We start from the raw sequence: 16,759 nt of genomic DNA on the forward strand, positions 1-16,759 counted from the left end.
ATTATAATCATTTATCTAAACATAAATTATTGACAAATTAACTTTTTATCAATTTTTTCCTATTTTTTAGTGTAAAACAAGCTTCTGGCCAAAAAGTCCAATTTTCCGATTTGAATCGGCCGATACCGACCGATACCCCAATCCCGTATCAGTATCGGCCGGGATCGATCCATATCTTTTTTTTCATTTTCTGGATACAGATACAGAGCAGATATCAAACGGATATGGATACGGGTTCGAATCAGATCGTATATTAATTAAAATAATATAAAAAAATATTAAAAAATATTAAAGTTCAAAATATTTATATAATTATAATGGTGAATAACATAATTTTTTCATAATATATATTAAAATATATGGTATATATCTACTATTCGGATACGGATAATTGAAATGTAAAACTATATCAGTATCCTTATCCACGCGGATATTTGGATATCGAATATCCACATCTAAGTTTTTGAATATGGATTGAATACGGATCGGATATTATCCATACCGTCAGGGGCAGATCCATGTTGATTCAGGGGTGGACAAGTGCCCTACCCTGAATTCTAAAAATTAGTTTTCAGGTATAGGTAATATGGGTTCTTGCCCTACCCTAAAAAAATGATTTGCCCTACCCTGAGCAGTGGTTGAGCCAGTAAGACAAGGGCTTGGATTTTTTATTTTGAAAAGATTCTTAGGGCACCATTTTCAATTAACCTTCTTCTCTTCCTCTCTGTTGTTCTAGTGTTTTCAAAAAATTTCAAGATTGTGTTGTCTACTTTCTAATGAAAGAGACGATGGGACATATTAAATGGAAGTGGTGCACATGAGCCATAGAACCATTTCATAAAGAGACTATGTGAACCGAAATAAATTAGCACATTTTAGAAAAGTGGGATCGACAAGTCAGTATTAATATGAGAGAAGGCCCAAACTTCCATTTTTCTCTTCTAGTACGCTAATCTAGAATCAACCAATTCAATTTTCTCTCTCATTTCCTTTTATCCTCTCCATTTTAGTAGGTCCATGATACCTCCATTTCCTCTTAATTTTGCTTTCCGATTTGCTTTTAATTTTTTTTTCATGTTTTATTTTTTATATTTTTGTTGCTCCTTATGTTCTTTATTTTCTTTTATTTTTTATTTTCCTTTTTTACATTCTTTATTTTAATTGAAAGTATATGGTTAATCATGATTAGTTTCATGAAAATCCTAATCTAAATAATTTTATGAATATATCTTGATAGTTATTTGAGATTTTCCAGTTATCAATTTAGGAGTCAACTATATACAGTAAGAGTTCAGGTTTAGAAATTAAATTTATCCTCATAATTATTGTTTGGTTGTCATTCTTTTTTTTAGTATTTTATGAGAGTGCCTCTAATGAGATATAATTTGTCATGAAAATCTTATTAATTTCTTTTGTTCAATTAGTATTTTTAATTATTTTTTAGATATAGATTTTGAAAATTAAAAACTAATGACTAATTTAGCTAATAACAAAAGTTTAGATGCATATGGAATATAATTTTTTTTAAAAATATTTTTTTTATCAATTTTGTCCAACTTTCTATTACAAAACAAGTTTTTATCTAGTACCTGATTAGTTAATGGGTTTTAACCCGATTGACTATTTGAATCCGATTAGTGCCCTACCCTGATCGAAATTATGGATCCACCCCTAGCTACGGTGAGTTGCGAAGTGAAGCGACTATTTTACTTCACACAATATCTTCATTTTCAAAGTTCAAATAGCCGATTCGAACTTTCCAACATGTTCTTCATAATAAAATATGCTTGTAAAATCACAAAATATGGAGATCACATCTAACGGTTCGGATCGACGTTTTGAATTTTAAAATCACAAAATATGAGTGTAAAGTAAAATAGTCGCTTTACTTCGCAACTCACCGTAGCTTATATATATATATATATATATCGTTCTACTTCTTTTTTGAAACTTAGTTTAAAAGTCTTGAGATAAGAGTCAAGAGTACGTGGTTCAAATCCAGGGACCGCGAGGAAATTAGAGGAAACCGTGAGGAAAATAGGTCCTCGACGTATTGACTTGTCCCTGGCATCATGACTAGTATTGTCTGAAATTTTTATTAATAAAAATTTAATTAAATAAATATTTATAATGGAGAACAAATTTGAGATTTTTTGAGATATAGAAAAAATGTGCTAGTTTATAACGTCATCTGGACGTTATAGATTATCACGGTTAAAATTAAAAATACTAATTATCGAACTTATTAATTAACTAAAAAAAAATCCTGACCGTTATTAACAGTTACAGTTAGAAATGACATATAAATTTACATTGGCTATGTTTACTCCATGAAAGCTGATTGCCTGGCCGTGATTGATAGTCACGGCTAGAGTTTTTTTATTTTAGTTAATTAATAAGTGCGGTAATTAATATCAGAATTGTATAACGTTTATAGAATATTATACGCAATCACGTTTTTTCTCCGAAAAAATCAGATTCATTCTTCATTTTTGAATATTTATTTAATTAATTTTTGGCTAGTATTGCAACTATATCGGGAACTGCGAGGAAATTTGATATCTTGGTCAACGTTGACTCTCCAGTTCTTGTCTCGCATAGAAATCGTCTCCAGTTAAAAATCAGTAGCTTTCACTGTTCCCGCTCTCCAGCAAACACACAGAACACACACTTTGACGAGTGAAGCTATCGAATCCCAATCAAAAACCATGACGCCACTAACCGCAAGTCCAGACGCGGCTGTCTTTCTTCCATCTCTTCTCCTTCTCCTTCTCTCTACCCATTCTCCACGGAGCGATACTAGTCATGATGCCAGGGACAAGTCACGCGCTTTCTCCAGACTGCGCGCAAACTGTGGCTGAGAGAGCTGTGGCGACTGTGGGGTGTGGCTACGACTTGACATCCGACCTATGGCTGCCACGTGTCAAGACCGGACGAATTCTGGATTTTGGCTGTGATCGGACGGTGTTGCGTGATCTGTTCTTGCCTGGTGGAGTCGTGGTTAAGGGGGTACCTGATGTGATTAAGTCTGATAAGGGTGAGAGGATGAGGTTTCGCTCTGATGTTGTTTCTTTTCATCAGGTATTATTTTTTTTTCAGGGAATTTACTTTTTTTTCTTTCTTTCTATTATTTGTTTTTGTGGATTGTATATAAATGTTCATTGTTCAAGCATCTATTGAGCTAAAATTATCCTCAATTTAAAGCATCTTAATCATAGAAAAATTCAAACTTTGAATTGTGAATATAGGTATGAAGTACATGTGACACACTTTTGTTTATTTTATTTTTTCAATTTAAAGATGGCAGAGCAGTTGAACCAGTCGCTTTCTCTAAGCGGTAAAATTCCCTCGGGATTGTTCAACTCGATGTTTGATTTCAAGGGCTGCTGGCAGAAAGACGCAGCTTCAACAAAGAGTGTTTGCTTTGATGGGTGGTTTGTTGAATTATACAGTGTAGAGATAACAAGGTCTCGTTTGTTGTTGCAAGAACAAGTCAAGAGGGACGTGCCTTCCACCTGGGACCCACTGGCATTGGCAAAGTAAAAGCCTTTCTTCCCCGCACCTTCTTCTTTTTCCTTCCCTTTGGGTTGGTTTTGGATTGGGGGTGTGTGCTATTTTAATTTCCAGTTGCTTCTCCTGTAGTTTATTAGTATGCCTAAGACCTAGCAAGCTTTAATGGAGCATTGAATATTATTAGCTCCAGACCAAAAACACAAAAAATTGAAGGTGTGATGGACAGCTGATTGCCAGTACCACTACTGGTTTGTAGTTGCTACTTAAGTACATTACTATTATGTATCCACAAGGGGTGACCGCAATGTGTTATTTTTTATAATACGGGGCCCTCGAGTTTGGTGTTCCATAAGCCTGAATTTTCTTGGCCTATGCAGCTAAAGTATTAAGAAAAAAAAAAATAGTTAGAAAGAACCATCTAATATAAAACTATTAATTTTGATATTTGGTTTTTGACTGACATTTGATACTGTTTCCAAGTGGACCTGATTGGTATGACTTCAGTGTTGAGTAAATAGCTGTTGAGTAGATAAGCCTAATTCTTCGCTTATATTCTTCTGTGTTATACATGTTTTTCATGTTGTCGATTTCAGCTTTATTGAGAAATATGGCACGCACATAATTGTTGGAGTGAAAATTGGTGGGAAAGATGTTGTTTATTTAAAACAGCTGCAAAACTCCTCTTTGTCGCCGTCAGAAGTGCAAAGTCTCTTGAAAAAAATAGCCGATGAAAAATTTGCAGAAGATTTTAGGGAAAATTTGACTGCCAGCTCTAGTGAACTACCAAGAAAGTACAATGTGAGCAATAACAAGTGGTGTTACTTTTTCTAAATGTAGCAAGTTTATTCTGTTACTTCCTGAACAAGTAGTACCTGATCAATATATCCTAAAAATGGATTAGATACTGCCTTTCTCTTTCCATAGTTTCAAAATTTCATTACAAACTTTCTTTCTCATCAATTGATTGAGAAAGAAAGAAAGAAAGCAATAACGCGTGGGGTTATTGGGCATGATACGAATAAAAGTTCCTTGGAATAATATTCCTACCTTGAGCAGCATGATATTGCCCCTTAGAATTGCTATAAGACACATAATGTTATGCTTTTCAGGACTACCTCAGCAATATGTTACCAGTTAATAATCTGCGCAGGTCAAGCACTGTTGTTCACTTGAAGAAGGAGGTAAGTTTTTGCTCTAGGTGAAGAATTTTTTTTCTGCTGTTATTCTGGTGTTTAATATGATATTTAATCTACAACTGCACATAATTGATATTTAATATTCAAAATTCAAGCATCAGAAATGGTTAAAAGTGATAGTAAACTTGTTCTCAAGCTAGCTTGGAACCACGTTTCGTTCTACCTTTTATGTTAAGCAGTTCACATTTAGCATTTTTTTTTTCCTGTCTGAAAATGTAGGATATAGTTTCAATCCATGTCAGGAGAGGAGGTGTTAATACAGGTCAACGCCATGGTGCATGGCTTTCCTCATTGCACGATTCTCCAGACGTTATATCCATGTCTTTTGTTCCTATTATATCTCTGTTAAATGGGATCATGGGTTGCGGGTTCGTCAGTCATGCAATTAATCTCTACCTTCGATGTAATTCTGCATTTCAAATATAGATTTATGTTGACTTGAAATAATCTTCTTTTATGTTGTGCATATACTTTTTCTTTGATATTTATATAATTATATTTACCTTGTATGGGACTATGTTAATACATTTTTGCCCTCTTGAACTCAGACAAGCCACCAATAGAGGAACTTCAACAGTTCTTGGAATTTCAGCTGCCTCGGCAGTGGGCCCCATCTTATGGCGATCTTCCTCTGGGTCCACAGAGAAAAAAACACAGCTTACCTTCTCTCCAGTTCTCTCTCATGGGCCCAAAACTTTATGTTAACACAACTCAGGTAAAACTTTTAAAGCCACTAACCTTCAAAAAGAAAAAAAACTCAGGTAAAACTAAATATAATTTTATTAGTTGCACTAACTTATTAGGATGGGATCTATCTGAAGAGACAATTATAGTGTATTTAATTCTCCTAATAGTTTCATTGGTTGCATTAACTTCCCTGTCGTTTCTATGCTTGGAATTTTAAATTTATAAAAATGTGGCAGGCTGATTCACAAAACCGGCCCGTTACTGGCATCCGCTTGTATCTAGAAGGTGACCGAAACGACCGATTGGCCGTGCATTTGCATCACCTTGCTTCTCTCCCTTGCTCTTACCAAATCTCCGACGAGCAGGCCTTGTCCGATGATGCCACCTTTGATAAACGTGCCTTTTATTTACCTATAAAGTGGGCCCTCCTTTCACATGTTTGCACTGCATCAGTCCAGTACAATGGCCCAGGAATTGATGAGTGTGCTGCAATAGTGACCAAAGCATGGCTGGAGGTCAAGGAAATTGGTATGAAGAAGGTTCTTTTTCTAAGGCTCGGCTTCTCTAGTGTTGCGTCAATGAGGATCCGACGGTCAGAGTGGGATGGCAATGATGGCATTTCTCGAAAATCCGGTTTCTCTGCCTTTTCTCTTTCTATCTTTTTTTTTTCAATTTAAAAAAAAAATCTCACAAGTCTTGTTGTGCAAAAATACAGGAAGACTCGATCAAGTATACAATTTCAAGCTAATATGAAATCAAACAACTAACTGTTTTAGGTGGGCTCTTTCCAACCCCTCGAAAGCATTAAAAAGGATGATAATAGCATGATTAGATGATATTTTCTGTTATAAATCAATAATCAATTAAACAAACAAATGAATAAATAAAAAAAAAATGAGTAACCTTATGTATTTTTTTTTAATTAAATTACAACTCTGATTCTTGGTAGGTTCTCTCTCTGGACTAATCAGTTCAAGATTCAGTGGTAGTCAGGAGCCACAGCAGCCGACAATTCCCAAGGTGGAGGTGAACTCGGCTATTTTCCCCAAAGGCCCCCCTGTGCCACTGAGAGTGCAAAAATTGTCTAAATTTGTAGATACAACTGAAATTATGCGGGGTTCAGACGACTTGCCTGGTTATTGGGTTGTTACCGGTGCAAAGTTGTGTGTGGAAGGTGGCAAGATCTCGTTGAAAGTAAAGTATTCTTTGTTAATACAAATGATTGATGATGATGAACTATGATCATTTGTAGTTATAATAGGGATTAGGGATAGCATAGTAAATATAGTTTTGTTGTTGTTCCGAGATCTCTTATTTCAAAAGGGTAGATGCATACATTGTTGCATCGATTGTTAAATTGTTACTCTCAGTTCTCCTTGAAACAGTATTGATTTGGCCCTATTTTTGTGCAAGTACTTTATGATGAGAGATCAAATGCCTCTAATCTTTTAAATGAACACTTGAGGAAAAATCAATGCCTTGTGATTCTTATTTTTTAAATGAACACTATAAGATAGATTAAAGATCTGATAAAGATTTCAAATAATGGTAATTAATAGCCGGCTTTTTTTAAGTGAATGCTTTACTGAGAGATCATAAATGCTAAAACTAGCTATTCTAATCAAAACTAGCAAAAAAAATTGCATTTGTTATATTATAATGGTTTTCTTCAAAACCAGCAACTGGATCAACTTTTGTGCTTCCAGTTTTAAAATTCCATTAAATGATGTTTAACAATTAAATGAGAAGTGTTGTTGTATTAAGTTCCAGTAATAAGTGATTGCATTACTGAAGCTCTAATTATTTATCTAGAAGAACACATTTTTATTTTCTTCTTTACATTGGGATGATTTGTTAATACAGTATGTATGAAATGGTAGATTAACAGGCACAATTTGCATGAAATTTTAGGTATGAGGCAAAACTTTGGCTACAGAAATGCCTATAAATTGCATAGATGGCTAAGTCACTTAACTTCTATTTTTATGGAAATACCTCTATTGAACTTCTGTTAGTTGTGTGTTTGTACATGTAATACAGTATTTTCATAAGATGTCAGAGAAATCAATAAAGTAAATTATCTCTCATTTATCACGCTAATTATCACCAAAGTTCTAACCCTCGTGTATTGATAAAATGATAGCATATTAATGCGTGTGTGTTGATTCTAGACAATTTGCGAAGACTTCTTTACATTATTTGTATAGAGTAGAGATACTAAGTTAGGTTGTGGATTAAAGTTAATGAGACTTAAGTTGTTTATTTCAAGTTAAGATGAATTAAATTATTTTTGCTTGGTTAAACTTAGTTGCTCAAGTCATGACTTAATTAGTATATTATTGCATTTTATGTATATTGTTGTAGAAAATGTAATGTTGTATTCAAGACGATAATTTGATTAATGCAGTGTATTATTTTTTTGAGCAAAATTTTCTTATTACTTTGTCCAATTTTAAAGGTAATACTTCAACTTTAATTCATAAAAAATTATTGTTATTTGCTTATATAAGGAGTTGTGGGCTATTGCAAAACATCCATAAAAAATAAAATAAAACACTGAATAGCATAAAAGAAGGAACATCATTTTTGTTCTTTACACTTGCTCATTTTTTTTCCTATAAAACCTTTTACATTTTTTTTACAAGTGAAAATTGCTATTTATATAGGATTCACAATTGACAAAATAAAATTATGCACAAATAATTAGTACAAATAAAGTGTGAACTATGTACTACTCAATTCAATGCTGATGAAGTACAAATTATGTTTTTTTTAGAGAGAAAAAGACGAGGTCTAACTTTCCGAATTACAATGTCTATAAGAATCTTCCATTCGGATTTCAAACCCATAAACTTCCACACAGAGAATGATGCCTTTTGCTAGTATGAACCATGTATTCATTAACAAATTCAAACCACAAATCAATTAGCACAAACAAAGTGCGAACCATATATTATTTAGTGTAAATAAAGTGCTAATTGTAAATTAGTTAGTTTATTCAAACATGTCTTAGTGCAAATAAAGTGCTATTTCTGTAGAATTTTGGCACCGAAATTATTTTGTTTAAAAAAAGTGCTTCCAAATTAACTCTTTTAATGCGAACCATAACAGTTCAAATTTGGAACCTTCCAGCTCTAGTCCCAAGTTTCCCAAGTCCACCCTATCTAATTTTCGTGATTGTTTCTTAGAATTCCTGAAGATTTAACTTTGGAATTCACATTGATTAGATAAAAACTTTTGAAGTATGGTATGCTCGTCAAAATATTACGAATTTTTTAAGTATTTCTGGGTGGCAATCTTCGTTTTATGGAGATACGGAATCGTAATTTAGAGATGAGAGCCATTTTATTTCCAGTTGCTGATTTCGGATTTAAACTTCTTTTTGTCTGTTTGTTGGTTTGGAACGGTTTTTAAGTCTTGGGTTCGAGTCCGAATCTGCTGTAATTCCTCTCGAAATTACAAGATCCTGAAAGCCCGATATCAACCATTCAAACTTTTCCATGCACGGATCTCAAAAACATTTTCAGAAAAGTAAGTTTTCATGCATTCATCTCGAGAAAGATCAACGGTTGGGATTCTCGATCAACGGTTGGGATCGGGATTACAGTCCTGCAATCCCCCGAGAATTACAGCAGATTTATTTTCCTTGGGTTCAATAGTCAGACAACAAAACAGCCACAAGAAAAATATGGAATTTACACAAAAAAATCACTAACCACTAATAAGAACAAAATACTGGTAATTGCCTGTGAGAAAATGAACTGGCCTGTACCAAATTCAGAATTAAATCACTCTCCCCAAGTTGGATAAATTTAACAGTGTCTAGTTACAAATTTATTTTAACGTGCTTACAAAATTATATTAGTTCAATGCCCCAATTTATATATACAGCTTACCAACTGTACCATTTATATACTGAACCTCCAAAAAGTTCACTTGTTTCTCTAGTTTGCCCATGCACACAAGTTACCTAACAATATAAGCTCATATAATTAGCTATGGAAAGGATATAACTTTTTCAGAATACAAAAGAAACAAATATTTTTCCATATTTTGGGTTTGTGTAGATTGTAAAGAAAAAAATATTTGCAAATTAAAGAATATATATGATTCACCTTTCTGTTGTAAAGAACAAAAATAACTGTCAGGTACCTTTCTACTACAAAATATTATTGCACAAAATTCCTGAAGGTTTCAGAATATAAAATGCAGTTAAGAACCAGAATACCTGATATTTATTGCTTGGCTAAAATCAGAGCACCGCAAGCTGCTGAAGCGTGCTTTCCTTCACTATATACAAGATTCCCTCTCACAAAGGTTGCCAAAACCTTACCTGAGAGTCTTTTTCCTAGATAAGCTGATATATTCTGTAAAAAGATTAAAATTATAAAAGTTGCATTTCTGACCTCTTGGTAATGTTTCAATTTGGCAGTTAATAAATAAAAAAAGAGTGATTACAAACCCGATGTTTGTGGTGTATATCATAGTTCTCATCCAGTTCAAACTCCACATCAGGCATCCATACAACAAGATCAGCATCCATTTCCCTTCTGATTGCACCCTAAACAGCAGAAATATTTACAAGAAATTCTGAGAACTACTATAAATAAAAATATATCAAAGTATGAGCAGCCTACCTTGTTTGCTTGGCCAGCAAGTTTAGCCGGCCTCTCGCTCCACCAAGTTGCTAGTTGATTTAATGTTATCCCATATGCCTTCCCATACGACCATGTTATTGGAAGAACAAACTACAAAACACTGATTAAATTAAAAAAGGAAAGAAGAATATATACACTAAGAGCACTTAATACATGCATAGGGTCGACAATACTGGCCTTTTTCATGCTTGTAACATCTACATCTATTTCATGCCACCTATTGGTACTATTGCTATCCAGTATGGATAACATTTATAATGTAATAAATCAAGAATTGATATACAAAACTACAAGGTGAATTCATTGTACTTGTAAGGATGAGATGCCTCCCCATGCCCTTAAGAAGTCGCCTTCATCAAAGAGCTTCAATTCTGGTATTGAGGGTGAGTGATCTGAGCTCAACATGTCAATATGCCCCTCCTAAGTACACATAATCCAACATTTTAAAATAAAAATAATTTTAGGTAGGATGAAAATGTATGTTGCAGCTCCGGCTTGGTTAGTGTCAAATTAAAGTAGGTCAGATATAAATTTTCTTTTCCTGTGCTTTTTAATTTGGAAAAGGTCCTATCATTATCAAGGAATTGCAAAATAGTTCCTCTCTTGATAATGCAAACCTGTTCTTTATCAGAAACAAAAATCCAAGTCGTTATGGTAAGCCAGATTTTTGGCATGCTGTCTTTTAATGCTCTCTCTGCTGTAGATGCATCTTAAAAACCAACTAGGTGATTTTCGCTGCACTAAAAAATGGAGGGCCTGGCCCTCAACAAATTTTTTTTTATAGATTACCGAGTTCCAGATCTTTGCCTGTTATGATCAGGATGCATGTGTTGATACTTGATACAGTATAAAACGGTATCAATTTAAAATTTCATTTTAGAAAATGATAATCAGCCCCATAGTCAAGGACAGAAAAGATTTATTGGGCTTCACTAAGAAAGGGGTTCTTTATGACAGAAAAATGCTCCTGGAGGTGAGACCCAAGTGGTAAGATCTCAATCAGTTCATTATATGACTAATCGGGGAATGGTGGAACTAGAAATAGAAACTTGGCAAAAGTTTGGAAATATAAAGTTCTCCTAAAAATTAAAGCATTTTGTTGGATCTCAGTTAAAAATTAAACTTTACCATGCACTGAATGAGGCTCTAGTACTATGCATAGCGCAGATTAGTCCGTACTATGGATCAATATCTCCATTTTCAAAGTACAAAAGGTCAATCCGAACCGTTCAACATGATCACCATATGAAGGTGTACTTGTAATCAAATTTTACATTTTTTTTAAAAATTTTTTTACTATTTTTTTAGATAGGTAGAAAATCATTTGATCTAAAGATTCTAGACCATTCAAAAATAGTGATTTTCTATATCTAAAATGATAGTAAAACAATTCTAACAAATATAAAATTTAGCAGAAGTACATTTTCGTAAGGAGATCATGTTGATCCATGTTCAGATCGACCATTTGGATTTTAAAAACGTAGATATTGATCCATAGTATGGACCAATTCGCACTATGCATAGTACCATAGCGTCACTCATAGACAATCTTCTTAAGAGGGTGAGAACTAAGAAATTAGAAAAAGCAATTACCAGTAGAGCCTCCCACAAGCTCTGCCTATTAGCCTCATCTCTTATAGGTGGGGCACATTTAAACCTTGTATCACCATCTGGAATCTCTTCAGCAGAAAAAGCTAAGTAATGAGGACATGTCTCCACTGTTAAACTCGACCCCCCACTTTTTGCTTCCTACATGAAACAAAAGTTATACATGTAGCTCAGTAAATTCTTAATGCAAGATTCAACAGCTTCGTGTTGCGGAGTTAAAAACAATATACACCTCAACAGTTAACTATGTGTCACCTTCTGTTACTATTAAATAACTACAGCTACTTAAAGCAACCCCCATGACTGTATAGCTTAGTTCATATATTATCTTCTAAAGGTTATAGTGACATTAATGAGAGGAAATAAGATTTAAATTGAACTGAAGATTTAAATCGTTTAAATAAACTTTTCTGCAGGAGAAAGATACTTCAGCCAATGATTTTGCCAGTGTGGAGTTTATAAACGATTTCTTATAAGAAACTTTCCTGCATAGTTTCTAAATAAGAAACTCTCGTAAATTCTTGAAGACGAAATAGAAATTGCCACCTCAGATTAGAAACTCTAATAATACCAGGAATGGAGATGCTCTTAGGATTACTTGCCTTGATAAGATCTAGAGAGGTTCTAGAATCAGCTAGGTGGACTATGTGTAGGTGTGCACCTTCAGCATTACCGCCAACTCGTGTCTCCTCACTTGCATCTTTCAATTCTCTAATGGCTGCCTCCTCCCTAAAGTTTGAAAATGGTAAGAAACTTCTGTAGACGACTGCAGTTTGTTAACCTTTTAAGGTCTCACATTTCAGAAATATCAGGTTCACAGCAATACTTACCAGTGATTGAAATTGATATTTTTACTATATACAAAAATTAGCCCCAATAGAGCCCCCAAAATACGAAACTTACAACTGGCTTTGTAATTTTGCTATTAACTGTCATCCCAGCCTTGCACAAATTATTCCTCAATTGTGCCGCAATGGTTGCTTAACAAAAATTCGACTAGTTTAATGTAAAACCGCACAAATGCAAATAAACTACCGGTTGATGTCAACAGTACAATTCAGTGTCAACTAAAAACAATTTACTCTCAATTTAGTTCCGTTTTACCTTTTGTTCTGAAACTGGACAACAAATATGTCAATACAAAAAGAAATGAAAAACTTTAGTCAGCATAGGCAATATAAAAGACCAATATCAGTATGGCGTTGACATATAATTTTCTAATTCTCCAAATGAAAAATGGAACAGTGTTATAAAAAGAAAAATGGAACAAGGACATGTTATATAATTTTATTATTTACCATGAAGGAGGCCTAGTCTTCAGATAGGTTGTATAGGATCGAGGATCTGACTCATCACTGCTAAGTTCTATGTTGCTTTCAGATTCAAGTACAACCTCGGCATGTACAAGTAGTGGCCTTTTATACTTTGCCAACACTTTCAGTCCCTCCTGAAGAAGAACCGAAAACATGTGCCGAAAAATAAAATTAATTAAAACATAAAATGGAATTCCTTAAACTCTTATTGGGGGTTGCAACATAATAAGAGAACTGACCTTGATGTGTGTTGAGTTTGTCATTGGGAAGTCATTAATACCTGAAGGGCACATAAAGGACTTGAGAAGGCAAAAAAAATAAAAAACATTAGAAAAATATAAAATTTAAGATTTTTTATACTAGAGGCACTATTTGGAGAGGTATATCACTAAAGTACCTCATGTTCTTAATTATAATTCCTCAATAACCAGATCTATTTATTGTTGCATTACTTAATAGTTAATTGAATAATCAGACAATTTAGATAAGTACCTTCAAGCCAAGTGCACCAGCCATCAATAACTTATCCAATGCACTGGCATCAAAGGCATTTTCTGGCACAAGACCTCCCCAGAATCCTACATAAAGATAAAATTTTATTGGCATCCATCAAAATGAAATCTAAGTGTGTGATGCATTACTAAACTGTGGGGTTATAGGTTAGTTTGCAGCTACAAGCTACTAAAAGCAACATCACAAGGTAAATATGTTATGTCAACACATACCTACGTCAACATAAAGTTTCTTCTTGGCTGCCTCTATCTATGACATAGCAACAATCGATTAGCACAAACAGTATTGTGATAATTGAAAATTTATGACATAGCAACAATGGATTAGTCAATTAAAACTAAAGTTGCAACCTTTAATTTCAGTGTTTCCTCGGATACGGTTGATGGAAAACTATTGAGGGGCATGTCGATCAATGTTGTAATGCCACCTAAATAGAAAGATTTTCTTATAATTTCATAAAGAGAATATATAAACAAATAATTAAATAAATAAAAAGAAGAAAATAAAAAAAATGTTTTTCATATGTACCAGCGGCAGCAGCCTTGGTACCAGTAGAGAATCCCTCCCATTTCTCCCTTCCAGGCTCATCAAGATGAGCATGACTGAAACAAAATAGAAATCATAACTACTTTGATTTGCTCGGTTTCAAAATGATACGAACTAGGAAGAACTATTCAAGGACATGCAAGTGTGAGGTATACAATCACCAAGAAAAGAAATAGAGGGGATAAATCTAAACATACACATCAATTAAACCAGGCATGACGACGGCATCACCATAGTCCAAAACATGCTCATTTTGTAGCACTAATTGACTGTACTCTCCTTCTTTCACAGTATTGATGCGACCGGCTTTGACCTCGACTGTGACATACCATTTATTCAAATAAATCAGGAACTAGCCAACAAAAAAAAAAAAGGATATTATGATTCTGATTCAGTAAAGCAACCCCTTTTACAAGTCTTGAGTACCCCTTTGGGAAGTATAAATCAACACAGAGTTTACATGAAGAAGAGAGGTGGGACCAACAGGGTATTATGTTGCCTTTTTAGTTCTGTCCATTTGTTGGGTATTCTAGTTAAATTGAATGATAACTGAGGCTTTGTTTGCATAACCTTTGGTTTTTGCAATTGAGGCTTTAGTTGCTAAAAAAAAAACAGGAAAAAACTTATCTGTGTAACATGACACCATGGCATCATATCCAATAACAATACCAATTGGTAATAACATGTATGATCAAACTGGTATGAACTGATACCGGCTCTATAGGTACAGTAAAAGGTACTTAGAGAAAACAGTACCGGCACCAGGAGATACGCCTCGTGGAGTAACCACTCGGTTGCTAACTATCCAGAAATGATCATGAGCCAGAATACTACAATCACTGTCAAAAGATTGCTGGTGTAAAAAAAAAAAAAAAAATAGATAAGTCACCAGATGGCAGTCATCCTCTCCAGTCCAATAAAAATGGAGCCGTCCAGTTAAATCTCTAGTTGTAAAGTTGACTAATTTTAACAAACATAATGGAGCCTGGAGGGCTCTGTTTCGAGAAGTAGAGAGAACAGACCTTGGAGGAAGGTGTACGGAAGTAGAGAAAGAGAACGGAAGCGAGTAGAGCGATCACTGGGAGAAGCTTTGATTTTAACAAATCCATATTTCCTTTCTCCTTCCTCTTCTTCTTCTCAGGCGCCTTTCTTCCCGCCTCCTGTAAATCTCTCTTAATCGGAGCCCATGTGAGTAGATGACATGTATTAGGTACACTCAAGTTCACTACTGGGTCCACTATCAGTGATTACGGTGTACTATGCACCGCGCGCGGGGAATATTTTCTCCACAGAGAAATATAATATTCCAAGTGGCTTTCGTCGCCTACGGGTCCGGATCCCATAAAGTAACCAACTTTTTGGGTTTATACGAAGACCGTCCGATTCGAATCCGAGCCAATCCGGCCGAGGTAGAGCTCGGGGCTTCTTTAATCTGACGGTCTGGATCTAAACTTAAAAATTAAGTTACTTTAGGTGATCCGAACTCATCGGGTATCGTTCGTCGGGCTAACCCACAAGCCACAACTTACAATTGGCGCTCGTCAATTGATTAAATACCAATTGGAGTTAAAATAGTTACAACTAGGAGAAAGGAAGGAAAAGTTTCACGAATCACAACCCACAACGGGCCTTTTTGGGCCGGTCTTATGGGCCGAGGAAATTAGGAAATTTGTTATAGAATGGACACTGATGATCAGGCCTGTTCCTTCGCGGTGCTAATTAATGTTTTATTTACCAGTTGAATTTTGTGTAAAATAGGGAAAAAACTCCCGGAGATGTAAATAAATTCTTTTAATCAATATATCGACAGCCGGCTCCTTCAAAAAAATATAGAAGGGCTTAAGGCTCCCCGCCTCAAGATTTGTATGTCTTCCCGAAAAACAATTATCTTTCAGAGACAACAATGGTGATTACCAAAAAAGCAGAGCTGATGTAAAGTGATTTTACAGAAAGCAAAATTCCTTACAAGTTATCATCTATTGTAAAAATTACATCATGTAATGTAGAATCACTTCTTCTAATTAAGAACAATAATTACTTATGCTATCATTAATCTACACATTTCATTTTTGTTTCTTTGAATAGAATATATACATGAACTTCCCAACTGAGTTCAACTAAGTTTTAGAAAAATGTTTTCCTGTAACACAGATAAAAAAAAAAAAAAAAAAACTATGTCAAGAAAAACAATACAATCTTCTCCTACCAGGCAACACATCCGAGAAAACGTACTGTCAAGAAAAAAAAAACTTTCTGTTAGCTAAAACAAAAGGAAGAACTGAGGCAACATTTGCATTACATTTCTTAATTGAAATAGTACAGTTTCAGTTTGGCAGCCTCCGCTAAGTTCTCAAATTAAAGAAGATTAAGACTTAGGTGCTATGGATAGCATAAGGCCTTCTGTGCTACAGCCTCAAAAACCAATCATATAAACTTCAAATTTCGATCTAAGTGCTCAGTAAATTTGTTATATAATGAACTTGTTGAATACTAACCTTTACTATTTTTGAATTTTTTTTACTTTTTTTTATGATTTATCAAAGATGGTAAAAATGGCTTAAATTTTTTTATCCTTACGGGATTTACAGGTCTAAGTGCTCAGTAATTTCTTTTTACAATTTTTTACATTTTTTTATATTCTGACCTCCAGTGCTCTTCTTCCCAGTGTGTGCCGACCTCCCTGAAAGATGTATGACTTAAAAGTTCTATAATTATTAAGGTCAGT

The 16,759-nt window shown here is 34.3% G+C and overlaps 2 protein-coding genes across 5 annotated transcripts; one reads left to right on the forward strand and one right to left on the reverse strand.

The window, feature by feature from the left end:
• Positions 1 to 2,626: 2,626 nt before the first annotated feature.
• On the forward strand, positions 2,627 to 6,797 carry NSL1 (MAC/Perforin domain-containing protein). 3 transcript variants are annotated; one of them, XM_078312287.1, is made up of 8 exons: positions 2,627 to 3,081; positions 3,301 to 3,539; positions 4,107 to 4,311; positions 4,623 to 4,694; positions 4,929 to 5,112; positions 5,258 to 5,424; positions 5,633 to 6,029; positions 6,346 to 6,797. In XM_078312287.1, exons 1-8 carry the CDS (start codon positions 2,806 to 2,808, stop codon positions 6,636 to 6,638), a joined length of 1,833 nt encoding a protein of 610 aa, XP_078168413.1. In that variant the 5' UTR covers positions 2,627 to 2,805; the 3' UTR covers positions 6,639 to 6,797. The 3 variants fall into 3 exon arrangements, with proteins under 3 accessions (XP_078168413.1, XP_078168414.1, XP_078168415.1); XM_078312289.1 differs by having other exon boundaries at positions 2,684 to 3,081; positions 3,453 to 3,604; XM_078312288.1 differs by lacking the exon at positions 4,623 to 4,694.
• Positions 6,798 to 9,172: 2,375 nt separating this feature from the next.
• ALN (allantoinase) lies at positions 9,173 to 15,258 on the reverse strand. 2 transcript variants are annotated; one of them, XM_078312557.1, is made up of 16 exons: positions 15,057 to 15,258; positions 14,791 to 14,887; positions 14,232 to 14,352; positions 14,017 to 14,090; positions 13,839 to 13,915; positions 13,701 to 13,737; positions 13,468 to 13,553; positions 13,215 to 13,274; positions 12,961 to 13,109; positions 12,265 to 12,391; positions 11,648 to 11,803; positions 10,364 to 10,474; positions 10,034 to 10,144; positions 9,859 to 9,957; positions 9,625 to 9,763; positions 9,173 to 9,366 (listed from the first exon to the last, which is right to left on the reverse strand). In XM_078312557.1, exons 1-15 carry the CDS (start codon positions 15,141 to 15,143, stop codon positions 9,632 to 9,634), a joined length of 1,524 nt encoding a protein of 507 aa, XP_078168683.1. In that variant the 5' UTR covers positions 15,144 to 15,258; the 3' UTR covers positions 9,173 to 9,366; positions 9,625 to 9,631. The 2 variants fall into 2 exon arrangements, with proteins under 2 accessions (XP_078168683.1, XP_078168684.1); XM_078312558.1 differs by having other exon boundaries at positions 11,648 to 11,799; positions 12,261 to 12,391.
• Positions 15,259 to 16,759: the final 1,501 nt, after the last annotated feature.

The sequence above is a fragment of the Carex rostrata genome, chromosome 12 (genome assembly GCF_964058835.1).
Source record: "Carex rostrata chromosome 12, lpCarRost1.2, whole genome shotgun sequence".
Classification (NCBI taxonomy): domain Eukaryota; kingdom Viridiplantae; phylum Streptophyta; class Magnoliopsida; order Poales; family Cyperaceae; genus Carex; species Carex rostrata.

Bases quoted from the DNA above. Each gene is read 5' to 3' on its own strand.
- NSL1 (XM_078312287.1), top strand. From the start codon at position 2,806: ATGATGCCAGGGACAAGTCACGCGCTTTCTCCAGACTGCGCGCAAACT. The intron at 3,082-3,300 runs GTATTATTTTTT...TTCAATTTAAAG, and splicing joins ATGTTGTTTCTTTTCATCAG to ATGGCAGAGCAGTTGAACCA. The intron at 3,540-4,106 runs GTAAAAGCCTTT...TGTCGATTTCAG, and splicing joins GACCCACTGGCATTGGCAAA to CTTTATTGAGAAATATGGCA.
- ALN (XM_078312557.1), bottom strand. From the start codon at position 15,143: ATGGATTTGTTAAAATCAAAGCTTCTCCCAGTGATCGCTCTACTCGCT. The intron at 13,738-13,838 runs GTTGCAACTTTA...GCTATGTCATAG, and splicing joins AGGAAACACTGAAATTAAAG to ATAGAGGCAGCCAAGAAGAA. The intron at 11,804-12,264 runs GCAAGTAATCCT...TGTTTCATGTAG, and splicing joins CCTCTCTAGATCTTATCAAG to GAAGCAAAAAGTGGGGGGTC.